The sequence below is a fragment of the Momordica charantia genome, assembly GCF_013281855.1.
Source record: "Momordica charantia cultivar OHB3-1 chromosome 2 unlocalized genomic scaffold, Mcharantia_2.0 BLBB01000002.1, whole genome shotgun sequence".
NCBI lineage: Eukaryota > Viridiplantae > Streptophyta > Magnoliopsida > Cucurbitales > Cucurbitaceae > Momordica > Momordica charantia.
In genome coordinates this window covers 4,540,682-4,566,953 of record NW_028275160.1, presented here as the reverse complement: position 1 = coordinate 4,566,953, position 26,272 = coordinate 4,540,682, and the positions used below count along the sequence as shown (strand labels likewise).

The following is a 26,272-nucleotide window of genomic DNA, read 5'->3' as shown; positions in this document are numbered from 1 at the left end:
TCTGTGTAGCTTTAAGCTGTCCATTGCTGATCAAACCTGACATATTTTGTACTAACAACACTGTAAATGGGTAGGGGTGGAAATTGAAAGGAAAAGAAAATAGAGAAAAGTGGGTAAATTATGGTGGCCCCGATTCTTGAATAAAATGGCATATTAAGATTCCAATGTAGCTTTCTTTGAGGGATAATCATGGTGGGAGGAAAAAAAAAACAAGAAATAAGACAAGTAGGTGAAGATTTTCATCCTAATGATGAAAACAGACGAATAGTATTCTGGTTCAATCATACAAATTGATTTGTCAGATTGGTGATCAGCCCCCTCTTCAACCTGTTCATTCACACCAAATGAAACCAAAACTTACATTTACCCTTATTCCTTTCAGATTTACTGAACAATATAATCTTTTCGAGTTGGTAGTGGTAATCAGAAAGATGATGGAGGATGGTAGAAAGTAGAATGTGGTTAAATTGTAGGTGGAAAAAGTTATGAATGATTGAAAGTGAGATTAAATATGGGTATGGTCGAAGGTTACCCCTCACTTTCAAGAAAGGGGAGTGGGCAGTGGGGGAAAAAGAGAGAAGATTTGTGGGGTAGGGTACCCTACACCAAGTTACCAGCTTGGTGCGAAACAAAAACAGAAACAGAAAATATACTCAAAGAAGAACAACCAATTGTTGAGATTCTATGAACCCAAAAAGAAGGCACTAAACAAAGGAAGACGACAACCAGAAAGTTGGCTTTGTCTCTTCATCAGTCGGTACAAAATTCCAAAAACTTCATTACCCTGTTTGTAGTTGTTCTTTTCATCCTTCCTCCAACTTTGGGGAGACGATAAAAAAGCTTACCCTTCTCTTCCCTTCCCTTCCCTTCCCTTCATCAGACCATCTGTCCTATTCCTCCATCCATTGAACCAACTGATTAACAGATCTCAACCAAAATTAAGAAAACTCTGTTCCAACTCGCTGACGTGGAATTGTCTACCGTCATCATCACTATTGACCTCTCGGAAACTGCAATAAAATGCAGCACGATCTAAGCTAGGATGTGTATGGCTTTGTTGGTTTCTCTTTAAAGGTCTCGTACTGGTAGAAATAATTGTCTTTTACTTATTTACTATGTATCTCTCTCCTCCTTATCCAGTTGATGTGGAACTTGTTTGCATTCCTATTAGTATTATATTGCATTTTTGGTCGTTGAGTTTGAGGAGTTTTAGAACTGACAATTTAGTCTCTGACCTTTAAGAAACATTCTAAAAGGTTCCTAGAGTTAAACTGTCTTGATGCTAGTGTCACTCATGAAATTGGCATTTGCTAACGTGGTCTGCTAGTGACAATGGTCATTGAGTTGCAGGTTTTTCCTAGCTTAGGTGGTGGTGGTGGTCATTGGTGATAGTCTTCATTAGGAGTTCTCAATCTTTTAGTTTTTCCTTCCATAACTCAAATGGTACATCATTTAAATCAACAAATCATAAGATGTCACTTGGTTCTTCAAACTCCCATGTTAGCATTATGTGTATGACACTAACGACGCAGTTTGCCTCTAGGGATCTTTTAGAACCATTTTTTTTAAGTTGGGTAGTAAACTGTCAGTTTTTTAAACATAGAGACCAAATTGAAACATGTCCTCAAACTCACCGAACGTGTGTTTTACCCTATATTATAACTGATTTAAAGTGGTCATCTAATAATTGTTTTTTCAATGTTACGTTCATTTTAATTTGATAGTACTTCAAAATAACTTTGGTGTCATTTCATCTATAATGATGTCGAATGTTGAAATTAATAGGGAAAAAAATGTATAAAGAAGTCGGTGATCCTTTCTTTTAGGTAAAGTAAATAACTATATAAAAAAGGAGGGAAAAAATCCTCCAAATCAAAAAATTCATATCTTATAGGGTTATAGGGGCATGTTATTGTCTTCTATTATTTTCGTCTTATAATTCACAATCTTTTTAACACTTTTCAAACTCTCAACAACCAGAAAGTTTTTTTTTTTTTTTTTTTTTTCCTTTTCCTAATAGAGATCTCATTCCCAAAGTAGGAGTAGAAATTAATCTCAATTTGAAACAAAATTAGGATGTATGAATGCAACCACAAATCTCTCCAAAATTTGATAGATATCATTTTTCCATTAAAATAATTCTCCCAAACTCATATTTTCTCTAGAATTGAGATTAAACAATGTATCTCTCATATTATATATTTATTGATTACATGACCAAATATTAACAAAAATAGTCCTCTTATCGAAGTACTAGACATATTTTTTTTTGGGATGCTCGCATATGGCAAAACAAACCCAATTAATTACAAATATAACAACGTTATGGTTTATAGAATAAAAAATTCCAACCCTAAAGTCACCCACTAGAAAAATAGTTTCATCCTTACTCAATCATAATCTTGTTGTTATATTTGAGAATATGTGTAATGCTCCAGACCTAAGATTCAGATCAGATTTGGAATTCAAATTTGGCTCTAATTACCCCGACATCCCCTGTGACCTGGCTGTGCCACCGTCTTTAAGAAAATTCCTTTGGAGGTCACACCCAACTCAAGATTGCTCAAAGTCAAGCATGCTTAACTTTGAAGTTCTTATGATTGAGCCATGGAAACGAAGGTACACACGCTTAATAGTTTCATCCTTACTAAATCATAATCTTGTTGTTATATTTGGGAATACGTGTAATGCTCCAAACCTAATTGTCCCGACATCCCCTGTGACCTGGCTGTGCCACCGTCTTTAAGAAAATTCCTTTGGAGGTCACACCCAACTCAAGATTGCTCAAAGTCAAGCACGCTTAACTTTGAAGTTCTTATGATTGAGCCGTGGAAATGAAGGTACACATTTGTTAGTATAGGTAGTAACTATTTAAATGCGGTATCAGTTCATCCGGGGTCACAATATGACAATATAAATTGCGATCGGATGAATTTGGCTAATAATTTTTTCATGGATTGGGAGGTGGGGCAATGGAGTTAATGAGTGGGAGAGCGGAAAAAAAGGAAAAAGGGAGAAAAAAGAAAAGTTGTAGGAAATGGGAATTGGAACATGATATATAATATAAGGTGTGTGATAAGACAATTAAGCAGTAAAATGTTATTTAGGGTTAAAGTTTTTGATGTAAAAGAGAAAAAGGAGATAACAAGTTTGCACGTTTGGATGTCACCTAACAGCAAAACACTTCTTTCCTCATTTCAATCAAACAATGTTATATAAATCTGTCCTCTCACCCATTCTTTTAGATTCCCCATTTTCACTTTTTTTTTTTCAATTTCCCTAACTTATTTAATTTAACCCCTTTTCTTCTTTTTAATCCAATCCTTAAGATATAAGATTAAAACAATAACATGGGGTTTTCTTAATTGATCTAATTTAATGATGGTATACTATATGTTGTGTTTTTCATTTTGATCCATATGTAATATACGCAAATCCAGTCTACAGAGTATCATTATTTTGATCAACACGAACTCGGTACCTAAGCTACATGGATCCAATAGGGTTATGTATTTTGATTTTTTATTTTTTGGATTAAGAGTTGTGTGTTACTTTAGATAACTAAATCTTCTCACCGTAAAATATTTAATTGTCGAGTTAGATTGAGTTTATCGATATCGTCAAAATATATAATCATTTCAGTTGGATATATAAGTTTACTTCTCAAACGATTGTACTGGGTCTACAAAATTACTTTAACTCACATCCATTAATCCTCCTAAATTGCCCTCTAACTTTAGGACGACACATCGTAGAATTGTAAATTAAGGTTGTGATCTCTAAAGTTAATTAATTATATATCAATGCTCTTTAAAAAGAAAAAAAAAAATGTCTACCATATCAATAAAAATATCGATAAAATGTATCTTTGACAGATATTTAAAAAAACCATAAAATATATTTAAATTAATAAATAAAATTTATATATTTTTAAACACAAACCTCTCACCAAATGCAACTGCACATTAATTGGATAAGCAGCCCAACAAATCAACCTCTAAATAATATTTAATTTATATTCTTTTGAAATAATAATAAAATAATAAGTTACATGACTTGATTGGTTAGTAATTGGGGTCCATCCTTAATCATGCTTCCTTGACCACCTGGAAGAGAAATAATATAAATTTCTCTTATTTTTAATTAGAAATTCGTAATACCATTGCATATAGTATATTTTGTAATCATTTAAAATTACAAATAATTTTAATTTTTCAGTCACTAAAATTGACATAAGACATATTTCATAACTAATTTAGACTATAATATATTTTATGTCAATCATTGATTTGCTAAAGGTGACAAAGTTTTAGATGATTTTGTATGCATATCTAACTTTTTTCCCCTTCATATATTTATTGTGAAATTTAAAGAAATTCCATTCATTGACTGAGATGTAATATATTTCTTCTTTTTGCTCATTTATCTTTTAAACCCCTATCCCATTTGCTATTCCAAGACAACAACTTTTCATTACAATTTCAATTGTATTTAGAAATAGAGAAAAATATATATAGAAGGAATATAAAAGAACTTTTAATTACTTAAATTATAATTTTTTATACGTTTATAGCCCTTCTCATTAGTCAGTATTTATCACCCTGTTCATAATTTTTTTTCCCTAATATTAATGTCAATGCCACCTTATGTGTTTTATTCCATAATTTCTCAATATCATTCAAATATTTTTCAGAAAAAGCAACTTTTATTTGAGCTTGGTAAGTATCAAATTTTGCCTTAAATATTCAATTTCATCAAATTGTGTGGCGGTGTTAGCAATCTTTGCTTTAAGACTTTGATTTTTTTTTGTTGGTGTAATTTTTACGATTTAATAGGTTTTCGTTTGAAGAATTATTCTGATAGGCGTACCTTATAGAACATATATTTGTTTGAAATTTTGATAGAATTTAACAAAAAGGATTGATTTTTTTTTTCTAATTTGTAAATTTTAGTGGTCGGTTTTATAAATTTATCAAATTTAATTCGGTGTCAAGTTTGGTTTTTGTTAAATTAGCAAGTTTTTAGAGTGCTTACATTATTATTATTATTATTATTATTATTTATTGTTGAATTTAGTGGATGAATTAGAAGAAATTGAATAGAAGGTAAAAATACGTGACCTAATTACTAAATTTAAGGTCTAATTTGATGAATTAGAAATTAAAAATTATATAACTTGACGAGTTTAGTGGTAAAAATTGATTTAATACTGTTCATCAAAAATATTACTCAATAAAACGTTTATTAGTTACTAAAAGCTTTTCATTTTAAGATATTACTCTCAAAATTAAAACACTCTTGAAAATATCTTAATATTTGGGCTTTAGTTTTAAGTTCTGACATAATTAAATACTATATCGTTATCAGTTATGTAAAGCTAAATTATACTTCAAACTCTTGAGGTTGATGCAAAATGGTTCTCAAATATTATTTCAAAATGTACTTCTCCTGCATGCACTTTTATACTCATTACATAAATATATAGGAAATATATGAAATCAAATGAAAATAATACATTATAATTTGTGTATTTCCATAGTTGTAAGGAAAAAATTATATAGCATACATGATACAGATCTTATTACATATCTATTCAATAGCATATAAATAACTATCTACTCCACGGACTAATTTTGAATTAACCCAATTAAAATTTAATGGTATCACCTATTATGAGGTCTTGTGTTAATTATATAGAAATACGATGGTCAATTTTTTAGATGTATATTTAGTAGTGATGCATATATTAATTACTTTGATAGTTAGGGTATAGAAATGGAAGAAGTTGGATATTTTGGTTATGAAATATGAAGAAGGTAGCTAAGGGAGTGATATATAGGGGATGAAATGGTTTAATCAGAGGGTGAAGAATTGATGTGGGGATTTTGATCAGACGGCTGAGATTGAAGGATATAGATAGTTGAACTAAATTAAAATAGAGAAGAGGGTATGATCTCCTAAGGGTGAGATTGGTTGGCCATCATCTCGATTCTCCATCACTTTTGACGTACTACGTGCACTCTCTCCTTTCAAATTATGCCCTTTAAAGAATTCAATCCAAAAATCACCCCCTCCTTTTTCTTTTTCTCATTTTATATTTCTTTTCCAATATAATTTCACCATGTCCAAATGTCGAAAATCTCCACTTTTACATCGGTTACATAAATTAGATGGAGATGATTGAATCATAGCGTATAAAAGATTTAGGTGTCTTAAACTTCTGTGCTCTAGAGAAACAATCGTCTCTTTTTCAGACAAGCATAGACCAGTCATTCTGTGGGATGATATAAGAACGGCTGCTTCCTATTATTCCACCAAATCGTCTTCCTTTTGTAATTATGACATTTCCACTATTTCTTAAAATTGGAGTGTTTCTAACCCTAGCCTCCGAGCTATGTTTCTAACACACTTTTTGAAGGAATGATATTCCTCTCTTTAAAAAAAGGTATCTATTACTATATCTACAGTGTGAGATGTATATAATTGAAAATGTTACGTACTTGTTCTTTTTTTTTTTTAATATCCGTGAGTGTCGGAGTCAGATTGTGGACATTTCGACTAATCTCACGGAACAAACGTCTAACCCTATTACATTTGGTTTGCCAAGAAAACACAGAAAAGTTAATTTCAAAGTAGGTGGGATCACTTGTTGTTGTAAAATAAAGATAATGGAAGTATGATACAATATAACATTTGAAGGAAGGAAATCTGTGTGGGTAGCTAAGCTAGGGTTTCTACAATTTAGTTCCCATATCCAGGTTGACAAGGACAGCTCAAATGGAAAACATAGGATCTTTAATTAATGATAATATCTATTATTGAATCCAAAATATGGATCTACTTTTTCCACATATTAATTAATGACCCAAATATAAACACATGGATAACCACACAATTTTACAATGATAATTTTACCAAGTGATCTGATTAATTAACCCACTTTGAAAGTGGGCACAGCGGTATCATCATAATTTATTATACTAATTAGCCTAATTAAATTAAAGACAAAATGGCAAGGGGTTTGTAGTGACAAAGCCCTCTTTAGATTATTGTTAATTTCTAGATAAAACGTATACTTAATTCTAAGCACTATTATAAGAAATTCTTTATATATAAAAAAATAAAATCAATAGGAAAGGAAAAAAGAGAAAAAAAAAAAAAAAAAGATGAAGAGAAAGCAAAGTGTTATGGCCCATAACACGTCTTCTCAGTAGCCCACGATGTGAATTTCCTCTCTTCTCCTATTCCTTTCACCTCTCTCTCTGTCTCTTCCTCCATACTTGTTCTTATAATTATTATTGTTTTTTCTTCTCTTTCATAATCAACTGATCTAGTATTATTCCTGAGAGTGTGAACCAGGGATATCATAATATGTCTGGTTCTGGTGAAAGAGGCAAGGACTATGCAGAAGGATCGTCAAGCTCGTCGCAGCAACCGACGACCCCGAGTCGATACGAGTCGCAGAAACGGCGGGATTGGAACACTTTTGGGCAGTACTTGAAGAATCAGAGACCTCCTGTTCCACTCTCTCAGTGCAACTTCAACCATGTCTTGGACTTCCTTAGGTACCTAGATCAGTTTGGGAAGACCAAAGTCCATGTTCAAGGCTGTATGTTTTACGGACAGCCCGAGCCGCCCGCCCCTTGCACCTGCCCTCTCAAGCAAGCTTGGGGCAGTCTTGATGCACTCATAGGCAGATTGAGAGCTGCCTACGAAGAGAACGGGGGATCGCCAGAGACGAACCCTTTTGCCAGCGGTGCAATTAGGGTTTATTTGAGGGAGGTGAGGGAGTGCCAAGCCAAGGCGAGGGGAATCCCTTATAAAAAGAAGAAGAAGAAGCCGAGTCAAAATAAGGGAACCATTGAAGAATCGAGTAGTAGTTCACCGATGCAGTTTTCAACTCCTTAATCGTTAAAAAGCTGTTTCTGTTTGATGATCACAAAAATGGTAATTCATTTCATTTTTCCGTTACTTATATATGTTTCATTTGGATTAGTTAATTAATTAATTGATTAAATTCTTCCCTATCCTTCAAAGTTTCTTAATTATAGAATCCAAATATATCGCTATTGTTTTAATTTGCCAATCCAAAAAAAAGCTAAATAGAACACATTTTTAGAAATTGTAATTGATAGATGGGATTAATAGAGACGTAATGAAAACTTATAACAACCAAATTAGCAATAACCCAATTTTAATCAAATTTTACCATATATATTACAAATGAACTGACAGCTCAAATGCCAGGAATTAATCCTAACTTTTCTTCTAATCTAACAAACAAACAGAAAAAATACAATAAACCAAAAGATCAAAACATAAACACACAAGAAAGTGAGATAACTATAGAGATTGTTTTCTAATTTGTTTTATGCACATGCCATAATACCAATGGATTTCATACTAATTGTTTTGTTTTTTTTAATAATTTCATATTATTAACTTAGCCTAATGAATTATCTTTCTCTTCGAACGCATCCAATAAAATGGTGAGTAATGGAGATTGTCATTTTTAGATTGAGCATCAATATATGGATACAAAAACATTCATTAAAAAAATGCAACCAAAAAAATATAGAGAGATCATATATAATATAATCAAAAAACATACCCAAAATACAAAAAAAAAAAAAAAAAAAGTACTGTGTTTATTGTGAATTATTTAGACTATATATATATATATATATATATATTCCAGTTTTTAATTTATCATTTTATGGAGTTGCTTGAAGATTCTTTCTATGTAGATAGTGCACTGATTAATGGTCATGTCAGGTGATTCACTTTTTATCATATCAAATATTATTTATACAAAAGTTTCTTCTTTTATATATACATAAATATATAAAGAATATGAGTGGGGTTGGAAAAATTTTAAAAACCCGAATGAGAACTTTTGATCATTAACTGCGAAAATTTGATTACTTCAATTATCATTAAAATCAAGTGTGTTTAAGGTTTTGCTAATGGCAAATTCTTTAGGATTAATTACCCAAAATTTTGAAGGGGGGTTTTGTAATCTTCACATGTTTTTTTTTTTTCGTCTTTTTGGCCTCCACCTCAAATTTGATTATTTTATTACACCAATCAAATAGAACACTCATCATTCTCAATAGAATCTCTCGAGTGTAGTGTAGGGGAGAGAGACCCATTTGGGCATTAAAAAACTATTTGCTTTTGAATTTGTTGAAAGAAGAAAAAAATGAGAACTTTCACAAGCTGTGACCACCACCGACTGTCTTTTTTGTGGTTTTGGTGGTGAGTTGCAGAGAAAATCTATGGTAAAGGGCATATTTTTGATGCTCTGAACCTCCATTTTCAGCTTTCCTTTGTAGATTCTGAAGATGGATTATGTGGGGCAGTAAGTTTTTATATTCTCCCATTTCAGCAGACACATGTATATTGATTAGATTCTACATGTCTGAAAAGTCATTAGTTTGTAAGAAAACAGTGAAGTTTTGGTACTTTTTTGCTTCCCATTTACCTCATTTTTGTGTTTTAAGACAAGGGTTTTGGTACTACGTTGCCCTAAAGTCTCACATGTTCTTGTCGGCTTCATGGGGAAGTCCAATTTTCTTTTTTTTTTTCTTTTTTTTCCTTTTTTTGTAGGGTATATATTTCGAAAGAAATTAAAAATACAGTCTTGGATGGAGTGAAATTTTATTTTGTTCTTCCCCAAACACACTGTTTTGTAGCTAGCTTTAGATTTATTTATAGAGTTTGTGCACGTGCAATTTCCCTTTTTGTTGCATATTTGGTTGTAAGCTTGAGGTTTTTGATGCATATTTTCATTGGGAAACTTTTCACAAGACATTCTTGGTCTTGGCTATCTCTCCTCCTCTTCAACTTCAATTACCAAGGATGCCATTTGTCTCTAGGAATTTTTTCTAGTGAATTTCTGGCTTCTCTCTCTCTTCATTTTGTGTTGGTCTCTCTCTCCAATTTCCAATCCCATTTTTGGGTATTCTTTTAAGGGAGTGGACAAAGAGTACTCCAACTAAGTAGAGTGTTTGGTATTAAAAAGAGAGAGAATCTCATTAAATATGGGTGACCCAACAATTTTTAGGATTTGATTTGATCGGTTTGGAGTAAGATATTCAAAATTTAAAAAAATTATTGAATACCATTTAGGACAACTTTGCTATATGACATATAAATATAGAATAAAATTTAAAGTGTTTAGGTAAGTTGGTATCTTTCTTATTTACCGCGATTACAAAATTGACCAGAGATGAAGGAAGAAAGAAAGAGAAACAAAATAAAATAAAGTAATGCCGTAGATAAATTTTATCTAATGGGGTTTCTAATGGGGTTGTCATCATTCTTTGGAAGTTGTTATACTGATTTTTGTTATAGGAGATTTTTCTCCCTTGTTTGTTATTTTTTTTTTCCTTCATTAAATCTAGTGTTTTATATTCTTTCATTTTGTCAAATGTATATATCTCACGATTTTCATAAAAATTAATCTTATGTTAGAGCCGATTAACACTCTTAACAAGTTTCAAATGTTGAAGTTCTAATCGACGCACATGTTTAGACAATTAATTTCCAAATTTTCTCTCTTTAAGGTTCTAATTCAACCTTGTTTTTTTTTTGTTTTCGGTGGGTTCTTATGATTGAAGTTTAATTATTTTAATTATTGAATGCAGGATCGAAGACGATGCATCAAAAAAATGAAATTGAACAGAAGGAAAACTTTCTTCGATGCCTAAATTATTATGTGTTGAAGGCTGAAACTTTGACGTTGCTTCCACCTTATTCTCTACATATAATTATTATATACATATCATTACATTGGTAAAAACTATATTAAGTTTGTGTATACAACTGCTATATACAACCATATGCATGCATGCCCTTATTACATTTGTTTTAATTTGGTCTTCTTCTTTTCCCTTTTTGCCCTCTCATTTTTCCAAGGTGTTATAAGATTTTATTATATGTTTCATGAAATCCCAATTGTTGGACCAAATTTCCTAAGTTTTCATGAAATTAATGAAAGATTTAAGTTAGCTATATGATCTTTCATCAGTTGATTTGTAACAACTAGAAGATATATAATGGGTTTTGTTTTAATTTATTACAGGTTCTTATAGACTCTTTTTTATACACACTAGTTTTTAGGTTTTGATAAAAAAGTTGAATATGCTTTTGCTTTTTATTTTAATTACAAAAAAAAGGATGGTTCAAAAATATGAGTTGTATTATCTAATAGAAATTAAAAGGATGGAAAATTAAATATCATACAAGGAGAAGTCTAATAAAACCATCTTTCTTACCGTTATATAAAGCTCACGTTTATATGCCTATCTAATTCCTGTCGATTAGATTTTCTTGATTTAAACGAATTAACGCTACGATTTTCATACCAAAAGTGAATTGTTTATAGACCTTTTTTTTTTTTTTTTTTACCTAGAGTGAGTTTTGGATGACTTTTGAGAAAATAACTTTTATTTAAAAGTTCTTTCTCCGTAAACATTTTTCGAGAAGCAAAGTGTTTTCCCTAGAAGTATTTAAGTATTTTTTACAGTTTTTTAAACCACTTTTTTGATTATCAGTAAAAAATTATGAAAATTTTGAAAAATACTTTTAATGATCTTTTTTACTCTTTCTTCCATATATTAAGAACCATTAGCCTTGTTAGTATATTGATTATAATATTCTCTCAGATTTTTCACACGTGATTACTAGTGAGACTAATCGAGTATAATTCAATAAATATACAACATTGTGTTAATATGCTGCCAAAATAAAAATGGTTTGGAATATTGAAATTTTTAGCAATTACCCATTTGGGATACATATGAACATGTCCTAACGGTTGCAATTGAGTGACAATTTATAGCCACCATAGTAGCATATTCAATATAATGGGATAGATCAATCATTAAAAAATTAACTAAAAAAAAAGATCAACCTTTATTCTTTCTAAACTTGGACACAAAGACATACACATATATGTGGTCTCACGACCTTTTTCACGAGTGACAGATTTTTTAAGAGCAAATTCCTCACTTTTTACAGATGGGATTTCATTGCACTGAATTTTACCTCATCACAATTAGAAATCCAGTATAAATTCAAATTCAAACTACAGTATTATTGTTATTTACATGTCGAGATCAATTTGTGCATGTTCAATGTCCATATATATAACCACCTGAATAGTTTACATAGAGAAATGTGACTTTTTAGAATTAACTTCTTAGTCTTGAAATAAGTCCTAGGTCATTTGAATTTTTACTGGGACCAGATGCAGGAGAATTCACAATGTTTGTTACTTTGAAAGTGTAGAGACATGCAACCATAAAGAATAACGGGTTTAGGGGTTTGGATCTACACGTGAGATGATGAGTATTAGAATTTTCAACTTTTTGGTCAATGATATCTATCTTAGCCGAATCATGTTCAAATTGATTCAAACATTCCAAACTTGTATGGAGTACTCTCAAATTGATATCAAATAAAGAAAAAAAGAAAAAACCTATCGCCAGAGATGATCTTTGCAACAAAACATTTTTGACCGGAAAACCATTTTGCCGACAAATTCTGAAAGTATGGCGACAAATTTAAGCGTCGAGAAAACTCGAATTTGTTGTAGTGATACTTACGACCGTAACAATACAATATTACCATATACCAAGAAGTCAATGAAAAAAGTAATTATAGAACTAACCAATGACTTATCTAGATTGAGTAAACCGACTATTATTAACAACAAAATGTTGATTTTATTTCCGATAAATTCTGGTTAATTGCAAGGACTAGGAAGGAAAAAAGGAACGAGTGGACAGAAAAAGCTACGAATTACACGTTATTTAAAATTAAAAATTCATTAATCGAATTTCTACATTTCGTTGAAGGTGATGGGGACTCTTTTCACACATATTTGATGGATTTTTATTCAAACAGAAACAAGATTATACTTATTTTGCCTACTTACATCTACAAATGCAACAGGATTTCAAATCTAAAAGCTGAATTTTGAACTAAAAAAATTAGAAATCATGTTTGACAATGAATTCTGAAAGTGAAAATATATGTTAAAAAAAGTAGAATGTATAGAAAAATCGTATCATATGGGTTTGAATACAAGTTCCAACGGTCTCGCCTACTGAGAGATTAAACATAAAGAAATTGAAATGGACGTAATAGTGGAAACTGGAGAAAGAAGGTATTAAAGATTGGACCCAGAACTGAGATTGAGATGGTTGGTTTTGCTTTTCATATCACAGAAACCATTGCAAGATCAAAACCAACAGTTTTTATCATATAACAATGGTTGGAAAAATCGACAAGAGTTCACAATTGGAGCCGAGAACATCAAAGTAGCACCTCTACCATGTTTTCTGTACACAAACAAAAACAAACTATATCAAGAAAGTGAGTACTCGCAATCGAGCAAGCGTGAGAGAATCTCTTCGCAGCTCGGTCGTTCGTTTGGCTCTGCCCAACAATCTGTGAACCAAAAGACAGTGAATTATTGTTAGTTCAGTAAGAGAGCCTGACAAACAAGATTTCCAAGTATTTCAGGATTTCATAAATATGCCAATTGACAATAATGTAAAAAAAAAATGTTTCCCCCTGATCAACCTGATATAAGCCTGCCAAGTGGCCCTTCGGGAATCTCTAGGCGGGATCCTTCGGTGCCAACGGCATAAACTACCTGGATGGCAAGAGGGTACAGTTAATAAATCACTCATTCGAATAAAAAGGAATTACCACAAGATGTATAATATAAGTTAACGGGTATGAAAATGTATCACATGTAGGCAATACAATGGCATACCCGCTCCGGTGGAACACCCTCCCAGGGTCTACTTAGCGTGCAGAGCTCCCACATAATCACTCCCAGGCTGAAAATATCACACTTTTCAGTGAAGGGTTCGTTTCGGAAGAGCTCAGGGGCCATCCATTCTGGAGTTCCTGCAGATGGAGACCCTCTTGCTGGTGCCGATGTCAATATTCTTGAAAGTCCAAAATCACATATCTTGACGGTCCAATGCTTGTTCACTAGGCAATTTGCACTTTTTAGGTCCCGATGAGCTATTTTCATTCGGTGTATGCACATCAAGCCCCTTGACATCCAGCCAAAATCTCCGGTTAGTAAAATGCATGATATTTTTCAGGGGGCATCTATTAGGTACTTGCAAGTAAACCATTAAGTGCATCATCCAAACTCATCTAAGAATCGATTGAACGCTTCATCAAAATCTTGTCTTTCTACCTTGCCCTTCAACTACCATGCCATAATCTAGAACAAGTCAGAAGCGAATTGCAATAAAAAATTCCAAACTTTGTTTTTTTTTTCCTTTTTTGGATAAACCCCTCGTGAAGATAATGGACAAACAAACAATAAATTAGAAAATCATCTCCTAATCATTAAACCTAATTCTCTGTGAATCAACAATCTTAGACTCTTAGTCCCTAATATACCGTTGCTTGTACACTTTACTCAGGTTACCTGGTGGATCTATAGTTTCATTATCTCTCCCAACTCCTGAGCTTTAAAATTACGAGGCAAGTCAGCAAACATGCCTATACTTCATGTCAATTGCAAAAATCTACGCTCCCATGGCAGTTTAAACCTAAATTTTACTAAATAAAATATAAAATAGTGCATGAAGCCAGGAAAACAGATACTTCATTCACTATGGTCGGTAAGAGCGTAGCGACTGAGCATAACACACCTGCATATATCACGCAACATCTTCAGTCTCCTCCGCCAGCTAAGCTTTTTTTTCTGACCACTCAAATGGATCAACGAGTACAAGGAACCCATTTCCATGTATTCAGTGATCATTGATAAGCGTGGCGGCTTTGTGCATGCACCCAGAAATAATATAACTGCAGCAAATATAATCGTTATTAGTCAAGTCAGACTTAGATTTTTAAAACCATAAAAACAAGAATGAAAAGAAATAAATCAAGGACCGATAAATTGCAGCATATAAGGTATGCCATGTAAATCAGTACGTCCAATCTTACACGAAGAGAAATGCAGTAGTGATAATTTACTACTTGAAGGATAAGGAAGTACCATTAGGATGTCGAAGACGACTAGCAAGAAACCCATGCACAAATACAAAAAGAATGGAGTAAGATAATGAAAGTCAATGGGGATAAACAAAAAATTAGTGCGTCAAAGAAAAATACCTAAGAATTGATATCTCATTACAGAAGTCTTCAATATTTTCAGGAGTTAGATCTTGCTCCAGGAAAACCTTGATTGCCACATCTGTTCCATTCCAAATGCCACGAAAAACTTCTCCAAAGAATCCTGTATATTGACATAGCAAAGCTCTCTCAATGAAACATTTGATTAGAAAATTAAAAACTAATCCTCTGAGCCAGAAACTTCCAGAGAATCTAATTGTAGCATTAGATTCAGGTCAGGCAATAATAAGCGGCATCACCACAAAATTGAAATTTCAGACAATGACATGCTTGAAAATGTAATGCTCACCAATTCCAATACGGATTCCAACTGTAAGTTCTGAGTAATCAATGTTCCACTCTGGGTAAGGTAATAGTGGTTTGTCGTTCAAGGTGAAAGATTCGAGAACTTTAGTGCATTTTGAGGCTAATTCATTATTAACATATGCTGAATGTTCACTTCTATCAGAGGTTTGACCCCTATACACATGTGGCGATGACGGTAATGATATTGCTCTTTGCGAACCCACTTGATCCTGAAAAGAAATTAAAGTAAAAGCCTTTTCACTAGCAAATTCCTTTGACCATTTAAGTGGTTTCAGAAACAGTTTCAAAACTCTCGTGCTTCATCATGATCACACAAAATGACGGGACAAAAATTTCACGACAAGAATCAAATTAAACCACCCCTTCGAAGTTTCTCCCTGATGCATAAATCTTATCCTCTCTCACATGATTCAGTCTCATCTTATTCTCCAATCATTCAACCTTTATTTATCAGTTTTCAAGTATTTTTCTTTTATGATACCAGTAGTATGATATTTACCCATATATATATAACAATAGTATGTTAAGTTCATACCAACTGGAATCCAGCAAATGTTGTTTTAATGATGAAATGAGAAGGTCAGGAAAAAATCTCATCAAACCCACCCAGGAGATTTCAAGAGCTCCCCCCACTTTCCTACAAGACCAAATACTGTAGTTGTATCCCTTACCCAAAATGCCTCTCTACTTGACAGTTCCTCTCTTCCACCCACTCAACTCAACCCCACTTCCATAACCCACCATAACATGATTTTTATGCAAGCCTATAACCACCTCCACACCCCTCCTTATAAGTTACAACATATGTAGGTGAAACAGATGGGAGGCTCATTGTAAAACAATCTAAATAAATTACATTAGCATATGCCATCTATACCTATAGTTTCCCTATATTTGTGTGATCATTGGGTTCCAAATTAAGAATTATTATTAGACCTTTCAATGATTCTTTTAATCAAAATGAGCCTCATGAGTGCTAAAAAGCCTCACGGCTTTTAATCGCTAAACAACTCGAGATTTTTCATATCCTAATTTTGAAATAGATGATCGGAACAGGTTTGAACCATGTCCCATAAAGGGTTTCCCCACCATGGCAGACGCAATGGTTAGTTTACTGCATTCATTGTGCACCTGATAGTCACTTTCTAACTTGAAGAAAAGGGGAAGAATAATTTCAATTTTTTACTTTTTTCCCCTTTTAAAATAAGAACAGATGCCCATCAAAGATGAAATCTCAACGTGATGCAAAAAAGCAATATGTTGAAGAATATTAAGTCAATCCTCCATTACCAGGACAAATGAAACCTACATTTCTCTGAACATCTGAACTACTATTTCTTTCATTTGAAGAGTGGGAGAACGACCTGTCATCTCCTTGTTCTCTCAAAAGACGATTTTGCTTCAATGTTTCATTCATTGCTCGCACAGCCCTGAGATTGTCAAAGCAGGCAAGCGAAACAAACAATTAAAGAATTCTGGTTGATTATACCATTTAATGATAAAACAGTATAAGCACAATTACTTCACCAAGTACATCCGTAAATCTAAACAAATAGATAAGGCACTCCAATATTAAATCGAGCATGGCATGCCAATATCCAGTTATGCAGTTTAATCCCAGTCAGTAAAGTTGATACTTGATAGACTAATAAGAAGTGCATGTCTAAAAATTCACAGTTCAACAATCTAGTTTTTGATGAATATTATGGCAGTGTGGTTTGGATATGGACTAATGCTGGCTAATAAGAATGCAATCGAAAACAGAGTATTGTCCAACATCAATGAACATGCGAAGGCAGGAGTTCAAACTCCTTGGAAAAAGTTTGCCAACCATTTAAATGGAAACAAAGAAAGTCATTGAAAAAACAAAAGCAAAGACTAACCTCACGATATCATCACCAATCTCTGTAGTAATGCTCATGCTTCGTCTTCTTATTCGACGTGCATCAGAAGTTGAAGGACCATCTGATCTGTAGCTAAATCAAAAATGGGGGAAAATAACATTTATCATGAATAGATAACGTGATAACAGGAATAATAGGGGGTCTCTACACATAAACAGAAATAGACTATATATAAACAAATTATGTAGTCTGAGCTACCACTAAGCCAGCATTTGTCCCTCCGAACTCTAAATAACTATTGTCTTCAAAATTCCATTTATAAAGTTCAAATCCATGTCCAATTTGGAAACAGTCTCAACAAAGTTATGGATATTGAGCTTCACGAGAAACCAAAACTATAACTATTTTGACTTTAATGATCAAATACCAAATTACGGGATGCTAGAAAATTATAATTTTGGTCTTTTCTCATCTCTATCATGCCAGATTTCCCTTTTCTTTTAAATTATCAGAGAACCAAACGACACTATTGTAATATTGATAGAACCAAGCAACATTATCAGCAAGGAGATGAAAATACATCTTTCTAGCAAACCAGAATGAGCTACATACTATGGGACCATAACTGACAGTGACATGATAGTATAAAATTCAGATAACCCGTTAATAATAAAGATTAAAATAAACCTTGAAGTAGAGACATCATCAGGAAAATCTCTGAAGGCTTTCCTATCCCCACTAAGCATGGACCGGCCACGTGCCCGAAATGAAGGGTGCTCTGGACTGCAGAACAAAACTATTATAATTATTTAAACTATATTTCCTTAAGTATACATGCTCATTTTCATGAGAGAGCACAAAAGAATATAATCATAAAACCGAATATTTCAGAGATCCACTGTTCCGGTAATAATTTTTAATATGTATAATTGAGCATAATGTGAATTTTAATTATCTAGATTATCTTCATCAGCAGGAAATAGGAAAAAAACCATACTAATAAATTCTTTGTTATTAATCAAGATCTCCATCACAAGGGCTCCCCCCCTAAGTATTTGAGTATAAACCGACCTAAATTATACTCAAATTATGGTATCTTATTTGACTTAGGCCATATCTCTCAACTCTTCCACAGATCCTGACATTACGAGCTTATGGTCATCATGTCAGTTTAACTAACAATAAACATTGTGTTAAGTTATCCAGAAAGGGCCATCGTGAACAACATGCATAAAATATAAATTATAAATTATCGACCACTGTTGAAGGTAGCACTTCCTAGGGTTGCCAAAAAAAAGTGACTAAAATAATTAATTTAAATGGGGAGACTATAAATTTTTAACACCATAAATAAAAGATGGCCATATTATCCAAGAACAAGAATTCAAGAAAGACCTTGAACTAGCAGTCCGCTGTTCAGCAATGTCCTTTCTCCGGCTACGTCGCCAAAATGCATTTGCAATGTTAGGTTCACTATGTGATAAACTGAGAGATTTGAAAATAAGATACAGTAACAGAAACCTCAGTGCATTTCTGGCATGTTTGCATCAGAAAAAAAAAATGACAATGAAAAAAAAAATGAAACAACTCATTTGAAGTAATCAATAAATAAATGGTTTTCTAACTCTTGTCGCTTGTGACGCTGACTGGAACAATTTATTACCTCATTTTCCTGTCAAGAGTTGCACTTGATCGCAACATCATGTTGCACAATGAAGGACCATATGCATTTGAAGCGGCTTCAAATTTTCTGTGGAATTGAAGGCTGTCATCTTTTTCGGTACTGAGGCAAAAAGATCAAGTTTAACACCAAAGAACTACATGATAAGTTTTAGGTTTAAAATTCTGTATCAGATTGGAAATGTTGTAGAAACAGAGGCTTAAGCAACCTCCCACCTGTCAGGATCAACTCTCTCTGAGAACCCATAAAGAGGGCTATTAGGTTCAAGTGGTGAATCACAGGAGTCATTTTCTGCAGAATCACTTTCCCCAGCAGCAGAAATATGTGTCATAAAAATTGCCTTAGTTGACCGAGGTAACAACTGGCCAGGAAATCGCATAAGATCAATTACTAGTTCCACAGAATTCAACACAACTGTCACAGACATATGCTTGTATGAGTCCACGCACCCAAGAGCCCCATCATTTGGCAAGCCCTGAAAAAGAATAAAAAATGTATGAGGGTTGTCAGCATGCATTTGACCATCAGATTACTCTATTCTGTTGTCGCCCTATGAAAATATAATTAAATGATAATTCACAAATAGACAAGGGGAAAACCAAATTTACAGCTTACCACCATGAGACGACTTTCAAGCCCAACAGTGTCCGCCAGAACCTTAAATAAGATAGCTCTAGGGCGGCATGAACCAAATTTTATCTGTCCAAGCAACTGGATCCCTCTATCCTCGAACAAGTGGGAGGTTTCTTCTACACCGGCTTTTGCAGGACTTTCTAAAATTGGTCGTTTATAAAAATCGGAAACCTGTGAAGATGAATTAAAAAATCACCTGCCGGTAGTAAAGAAAAAAAGGGCTCCTTCTATAGACATAAGGAATGCCCAAAGAAAAGGTTAACGACATAGAACTTAAAAACAGTTTCCTTTCCCAAAAAAAACTGCTAGAGAAAGGGTACTGCACCCTGTATACATTCTATATTAACCGTCATTTTAGACAGTTGTGGGAAAAAACTAGGAAACCTAACAGAAAAGGTGAACTACTACAGCTATACTATACAGTTACAGGAGGCCAGCTAACAGTTCTAAAAATCTACACCAGTTAATCCGCAGGGGATCAAGTAACAAATGGTTTCTAAATGGGTAAAATACTACACACCAAAGAATAGAATAAATTATCCTTGATGTTACAAAATCAATTTCAGGTTGGAGGCACATGAACTGTTAATAATTTTCATTTTTTTTTTTCCAAAATTTGGAGGACTGAACCATCAACATTTAACCCACAAGTTGTCACATTCTGAACCACAGAGAATAAATATTATTAACTATTTCGAGGTAAAAGAAATTTGAGGTTCAGAACTTGGTAGGAAAATTAGTTAGGGGTCTAAACTCAGATTTTTCCCTCAGTCGGCACCTTCAGATAACCTCATTGTAGGTGTTTTTAACAGCTGAAAAACCATTCCAAACATTTGAAGAGAAATCCAGTGAAATCAATGGAGAAACAGTTACAAAATGTATATAAGAGGTATCAACAAGAACTATGACTACTTAAAATGCTCCTTACCAGTCCAGCAATCTTCTTGATAATTGCAGCTGGATTTGAACTCAATCCTTTAACCAGTGTCAAGATTAGTTGCTTCAGCATAGAAAGCTTTTTATCTTTCTCCGTCTCCACAAGAATAACATCGTTTCTGTAACCTTCTGCTTCCAAAGCACGAAGCTCATCCAGCAAAGGAATACTATGGAACCGCTCTTTTAGCCTTTTATCCTGTACATATATTATAAAATCCATTTAGGCTCTAATTTATAGAACCAAGTTATACGATGAAAATTACAACAACTGCCAATCACTACAGTAAACATCAATATAAGTATGAGATTAAAAAAAATGTACAGCATTTAATGACCGTATGTAAGAAAAACACGATGCCAGATCCATCAGAAACAAAGCTCACATAGAAACCATCTGGACTGAAAAAACTTTTAAATGGGAAAAACATCGTACCGGAATAACAGAATAGAAACCATCTGGAATTGGTTCACATAGCATTCCAGTACGCCAGAGAATTTCAGATGCTCTTTGAGGCGACAACACATCTTGGTCAGAACTGGTGATTTCTTCCTTTTCACTTACAATATCTTCCCGAGGACCCAAAGAAACAGATCCAAATCTATCCACGAAATCAGAAGACCACCAGGATGCATTGGAAGGCCCTTGCTCTGATGGTGCAACATCATCTCGCTGATCTTCCATCCCTTTAAATATTTTGAATGCAAAACCATTTCCCCGAGTACTTCCTACCCCATATAAAGTCTAATCGAACTTGCAGTAACCTTCAGTCAACAAAAAGACTGATAAAACCCTAAGGTTCCCCCAAATATCTTCAAGCTGGAAAGCATAATACCCGAGAAACTGAAGCTTCCAAATGTTTGGGCATAAGTTCTATAAGGGGAAAAAGAAATAGACCATTAACGAATTCAGGATTGCAGAAGAAAACAGCGCAAAAATCATAGACCACAGTTAACAAACCAAGACCCACAAAGATTACAAAATTAAACCAAAATCAAAATTCTGAATCCTCTCTCCCAAACCAAAACATTCTCCTCTCAATACAGACAGAAATGACCCGATAATCTAGAAATACCCATTTGGCAATAGCCTAAAAAGCATTACAATTATTACACACCTCAAGAACGATGAACCACTGAATATTAAGCGGCCTAACCTACAGATACAATGTACAAATTAATTTCAAAAACTTGAAACAGGAACTGCTCCATTCATCGGAAATAAATGAGAGCCACACTAAAACCGACGGCTCTCTTTAAAGAAAACTGAAATTCAAATAACGATCAAACAAAAAGAAACGTTAAATCATTTCTATATACGACATCAAGAAATTAAAACCCAAACTGCAAACACATTGTCTCAATCCAGAATTGACCGAGTACTGAGGAAATCACATACGAAAGAGATTACAACAATTTAAATTCAGTGCTTCGAAAAATTAATGACACAGTACCGAAACTGAGTAAGGTCCACGTACAACTCCAAATTCAACATTGCAATAAAAAAAAACATTCCATATTCAACATTCCACATTCCACATTCAGGAGGGTAAAGAAAAGTGTAGAAACAAGCAAAGAGCGAGCAAATTCAACATTTGGCAATCGAAGAAATAGAAGGGGGGCGTTACCAGAAGCGGATCGAAGCATTTGAATCTTGATCCGGTAGGTGGTAGAAGTAGAGATTAAAATCTCAAAATCCGCGCATCCAACCCAGAGATTCCTACAGAAGAGAAGGAAAAGAAGGGGGAAAACGAATAGATAGAGTGAGAAGAAAGAAAGGAAGATAGTGAGAAAGGAAGGGGAGAGGGAGAAGGATTTGATTTTTGGGATATAATTTGATCGACGAAGAAAGCGATGGACTCTCTCTCTCTCTCTCTCTCTCTCTATCTCCTGCCTCTGTGACTGTGTTTATGTTTTAGAGAGAGAAAGAGAATGGGGGTGGTGAATCACGTGCAGGAAGGGGAGGGGGTTGGGGGATCTGGCTCCGGGACGCCTCTCTCCGACAGCCAGCTGGCGTACCGGGTGGCTCACCAACATCCACACCTTCGTCCGCGTGAACCTTTATTTCCCCCTTTTTTTTTCGTACCTTTTTTTTTCTTACATTACATCTTTAAATTATAAATTTCATATATCGCACCAAAAATTCGAATTCTCTTAAAATTAAATTTTTTTATTCTATTTTTGTAATTTGGATATAATTTCAATTTGGTTCTGGTAAGGTTCGAAACTTTATATTTAGTTCCTTTCTTGTTTTAATTTGTCTTTATCGATCATCCATGAATTGGTGTTTGCTCATGTGAATAATAAATTCACATCATATCAAATAGTATAATTAATTAATCAGATAAAAATAAACATCTAACGCATTATCGCGTATGTGTCACTATAGTAATGACATTGATGATTTTATGAAATTTGAGAGAGTTATGGTAAAATGTACGACCTTTAAAAGTTTATAAGTAAAGATTGAAACATATCTCAAATAGTATAGATTAAATTAAACATTTTTTTTAATGAGCATTACACGTTGTACTGAACTAAATAAATACTACAAGGATCAATTTTGTAATTTAATTTTCTTAATTGTGTCTACTTTTTCTAGATAGATATTGAACCTTGTTAATTTTATGTCTAATGAGTTTTTTATATTAACTTTATTAATTTAATATTTACTTAAAATATTGAAAATATTATTTAAGAATTATGCTAATTTTGCGGATTTAAATATTTGGTAGCCAAGCCTTAAATTTACAAAGCTCGTTACAATAAATTATTAGACATAAACTTAAATATAAGACCTTATCAAATAAAAATTTTAAAGTGCAACAATTAAATAATTAAATATAATTCAAGAAAATTCATAATCTTTTTTATTTTAAATTTGATTATAATTTAATAGATAAAATACGTCAAAGCGAGCATATCTCAATGTAATTGACATATACCTCTAATCATGGAGGTTGTGAGTTCGATCTCCGACGCAATTGTAGAATAATAAAATAAAAAAGAAAAAGAAAAAAGAAAAATCTTGATATTTTTAATTTAATTTATTTCACCCCTCATATAAACCGACGGCCGTGATTAAGTCAATGGGGTTATGCTTCCAATGCATCTCCTCACATAACACACGTGGGCTCTTTTTTAATTTCCCACTTTCTTTTTTATTCCAAGACGTACTATTGAATAATTAACCATTGTTTAATTTATAAATACTTAATACTTTATCAGATACTTTAAATCTCCTTTACCAATTATAATACGACTTTTCAATTTTTGATCAACACAAATTAAATTTTTAAATGTAGTTTTTGTTAGACTATCAGTCAACACTTGTTAGAGAAGGCATTGTAGAGTATAAATAATTCTAAATATAAATAGACAAACAAACAACTTCAAAATATTTATACAATTTTTTTTTTCACCAGCTCATTTATAACTATGGTATAAATTTAGATATTATTAGTGGAACTCGTTTCGGCGGATATAATAATTTAATTATATGTATATTATTATTGGTGACGACTAAAAATGGAAATAGTTGAAATATAAATTATAGTCAAAGTTTGTTGATGACATTAGGCTTATATTTGCGGTTGGTATCATTATGTGGAATACAATTATATAGATTACGTAAAGGAGTTGGGTGTGACACCGATTTCCTAATTAGCCACTAGTGCTCATTTTTTGTCTGATTTTTCATTTTTTCAAATATAAATTTTTTATTTTGTCTCCAATGTTCTAAAAATGGCAACTTGATTTTTTTTGTTTTTTTTTTTGGTGAAGATGGATCTTTTTAGACTTAAATATTTGTAATCAAATACTTACTCGATAACATATATAGAGTTAGAATAATAGAATAATGATGATGTAATGTTTCAGAGTACTATATATACTAATATTTGATTGAATTATATGTATAAGATATTTGGTGATAATATCTTATGGGATGAATTTTAAAATTTAAGCAGGATCAATTGCATTTAAGAATTTAATTAAGGTAAAGTATAAATTTAACGTCAATTTTCTGTTAATTCATATAAAATACCAAACTCTAAATGTCATATTATTCTTTTTTTAAAAAAAGGTCATATTGTTCTTTGTTATTTAATTTTAATATGAAATTTAAAATAAGTCGAAGGATTAAATATGAAATCTTAAAAGTTAATTGTGAATAAAAATGAGACTAAATTAAGAATTTATATTCAAAATTCATATTTAATCTTAAATATTAATAGGACGAGAAAGTTATTGCTTGGGCCTTCAGTGAAAGTGGGCTATGCTTTTGTGGCCCTGTTGAGATTTTATGTCGACCATTAAGTAAATTAATTGAAATGAGGATGTTATAAAATTTAATGAAAGTGAGATAACAAATTAATTGATGTTTGTTTGAAATTAGAATATCATACATAACAATTATTATAATACTCATTTTTATTTTTAGATAATTATAAATATATTAACTAAAAATTCTGTTAACAAATTAAAATAATAATAAATTTAATTTAGTCTATCACTATTTAAACAAAACAATAATAAAATTTAATATCATTTTTAATTAAAACAACAAGCTTTTTATCTTTATCAATTCCCACCTCCCCATCCCATTAATCTTTTATCTTAGAACAACATTTTTAGAAAGATATCTTTTGCAATTATTTAAAAAAAAAATACACACATATGTAATGACTCAAAATACTTAAGAAACGAATAAATCCATTCAAAATTTACTTATTTACCCATAAAAAAAGAACAATATGACATTACAAAATATTAAGTATGAAATATTGATATTTATTAAGTAACATCAAGATGTGACTTTACCTGATCACGTCCTATTTTCCCAAGCGCTTCATAATTGCAAGAAGGCATTGACACGGGGCAAAATTGTCCCCATGAATTTAAGGAACAGTAGATTTATAAAACTATACTTTATGATAGATGAATTTTGGAGAACATTTCTCTTGAAAAAGGCAATTGCAAATCAATTTGATTACACTTTGATGATCTTTGAAGAAATGAATCTCTCTTGAAGATATGAGGAGATTCTACATCGGGTGCTTGAAAATAAGCAATTGCCTACGTGGACTTCATGCTTTATATATATCTGAATCAACCCATCATTTTTATATTATAAGTGGCAAATTAATCTTCCATATGATTCTTTTGCTGCCATGTTATTGCAATAATGATGGGAACTTTTTATTTTTTTGGGCACCATGGCACTTTAATCATTTCAACTCATCTTTCATGCAAATTTCAAATTTTGAAATGAATCTATTCAAGACTCTTTAGAACCTTTTTCCTCCATTTTTATTGGCATCAAAAATTGTAGTTTTAGATTTTTTTTTTTTAAACTAGAATGAGCAATTTTGTAGTAATATATGCCATATTTTTTTTAGTGGCAGCAAAATGCTGAAACTGCTATCCCCTTGAAAAAAAATTGACAAACAATTGAATTGAGAAGGTTTTAACACAATTGACTGGAAAGGCGAAGAGTTGATTTCACCGATTAAAGAATTAAATTAGTGAAATATCATTTAAAAGTGTGTTTAGAATCATATTTACACATTAAAATTTTGTTTTATTTTTTGTAAAATAAATTAAGTATTTAGAAAGAAGGGACTAAGAGTGGATTTGAGATGACTCATTTAGAATAGTGAAAAATATTTGTTACCACCTAAAATTATTTCTTGAAGTT

The 26,272-nt window shown here is 32.4% G+C and overlaps 2 protein-coding genes across 7 annotated transcripts; one reads left to right on the top strand and one right to left on the bottom strand.

The window, feature by feature from the left end:
• Positions 1 to 6,878: 6,878 nt before the first annotated feature.
• Positions 6,879 to 10,876, top strand: LOC111018075 (protein LIGHT-DEPENDENT SHORT HYPOCOTYLS 10). The gene is made up of 2 exons (XM_022294022.2): positions 6,879 to 7,947; positions 10,650 to 10,876. Exon 1 carries the CDS (start codon positions 7,372 to 7,374, stop codon positions 7,906 to 7,908), a length of 537 nt encoding a protein of 178 aa, XP_022149714.1. The 5' UTR covers positions 6,879 to 7,371; the 3' UTR covers positions 7,909 to 7,947; positions 10,650 to 10,876.
• A 2,321-nt stretch (positions 10,877 to 13,197) lies between these two features.
• LOC111018023 (serine/threonine-protein kinase EDR1) lies at positions 13,198 to 22,483 on the bottom strand. 6 transcript variants are annotated; one of them, XM_022293945.2, is made up of 18 exons: positions 22,203 to 22,482; positions 21,693 to 21,731; positions 21,011 to 21,448; positions 20,570 to 20,773; positions 19,624 to 19,812; positions 19,224 to 19,483; positions 18,991 to 19,110; positions 18,723 to 18,812; positions 18,015 to 18,110; positions 17,367 to 17,459; positions 16,793 to 16,913; positions 15,467 to 15,692; positions 15,157 to 15,280; positions 15,041 to 15,060; positions 14,691 to 14,847; positions 13,790 to 14,078; positions 13,594 to 13,666; positions 13,198 to 13,458 (listed from the first exon to the last, which is right to left on the bottom strand). In XM_022293945.2, the coding sequence occupies exons 3-18, from the start codon at positions 21,257 to 21,259 to the stop codon at positions 13,376 to 13,378; spliced, it is 2,394 nt and encodes a 797-aa protein (XP_022149637.1). In that variant the 5' UTR covers positions 21,260 to 21,448; positions 21,693 to 21,731; positions 22,203 to 22,482; the 3' UTR covers positions 13,198 to 13,375. The 6 variants fall into 6 exon arrangements, with proteins under 6 accessions (XP_022149637.1, XP_022149639.1, XP_022149641.1 ...); XM_022293947.2 differs by lacking the exon at positions 21,693 to 21,731 and having other exon boundaries at positions 17,367 to 17,453; positions 22,203 to 22,483; XM_022293949.2 differs by lacking the exon at positions 21,693 to 21,731 and having other exon boundaries at positions 18,723 to 18,764; positions 22,203 to 22,483.
• Positions 22,484 to 26,272: the final 3,789 nt, after the last annotated feature.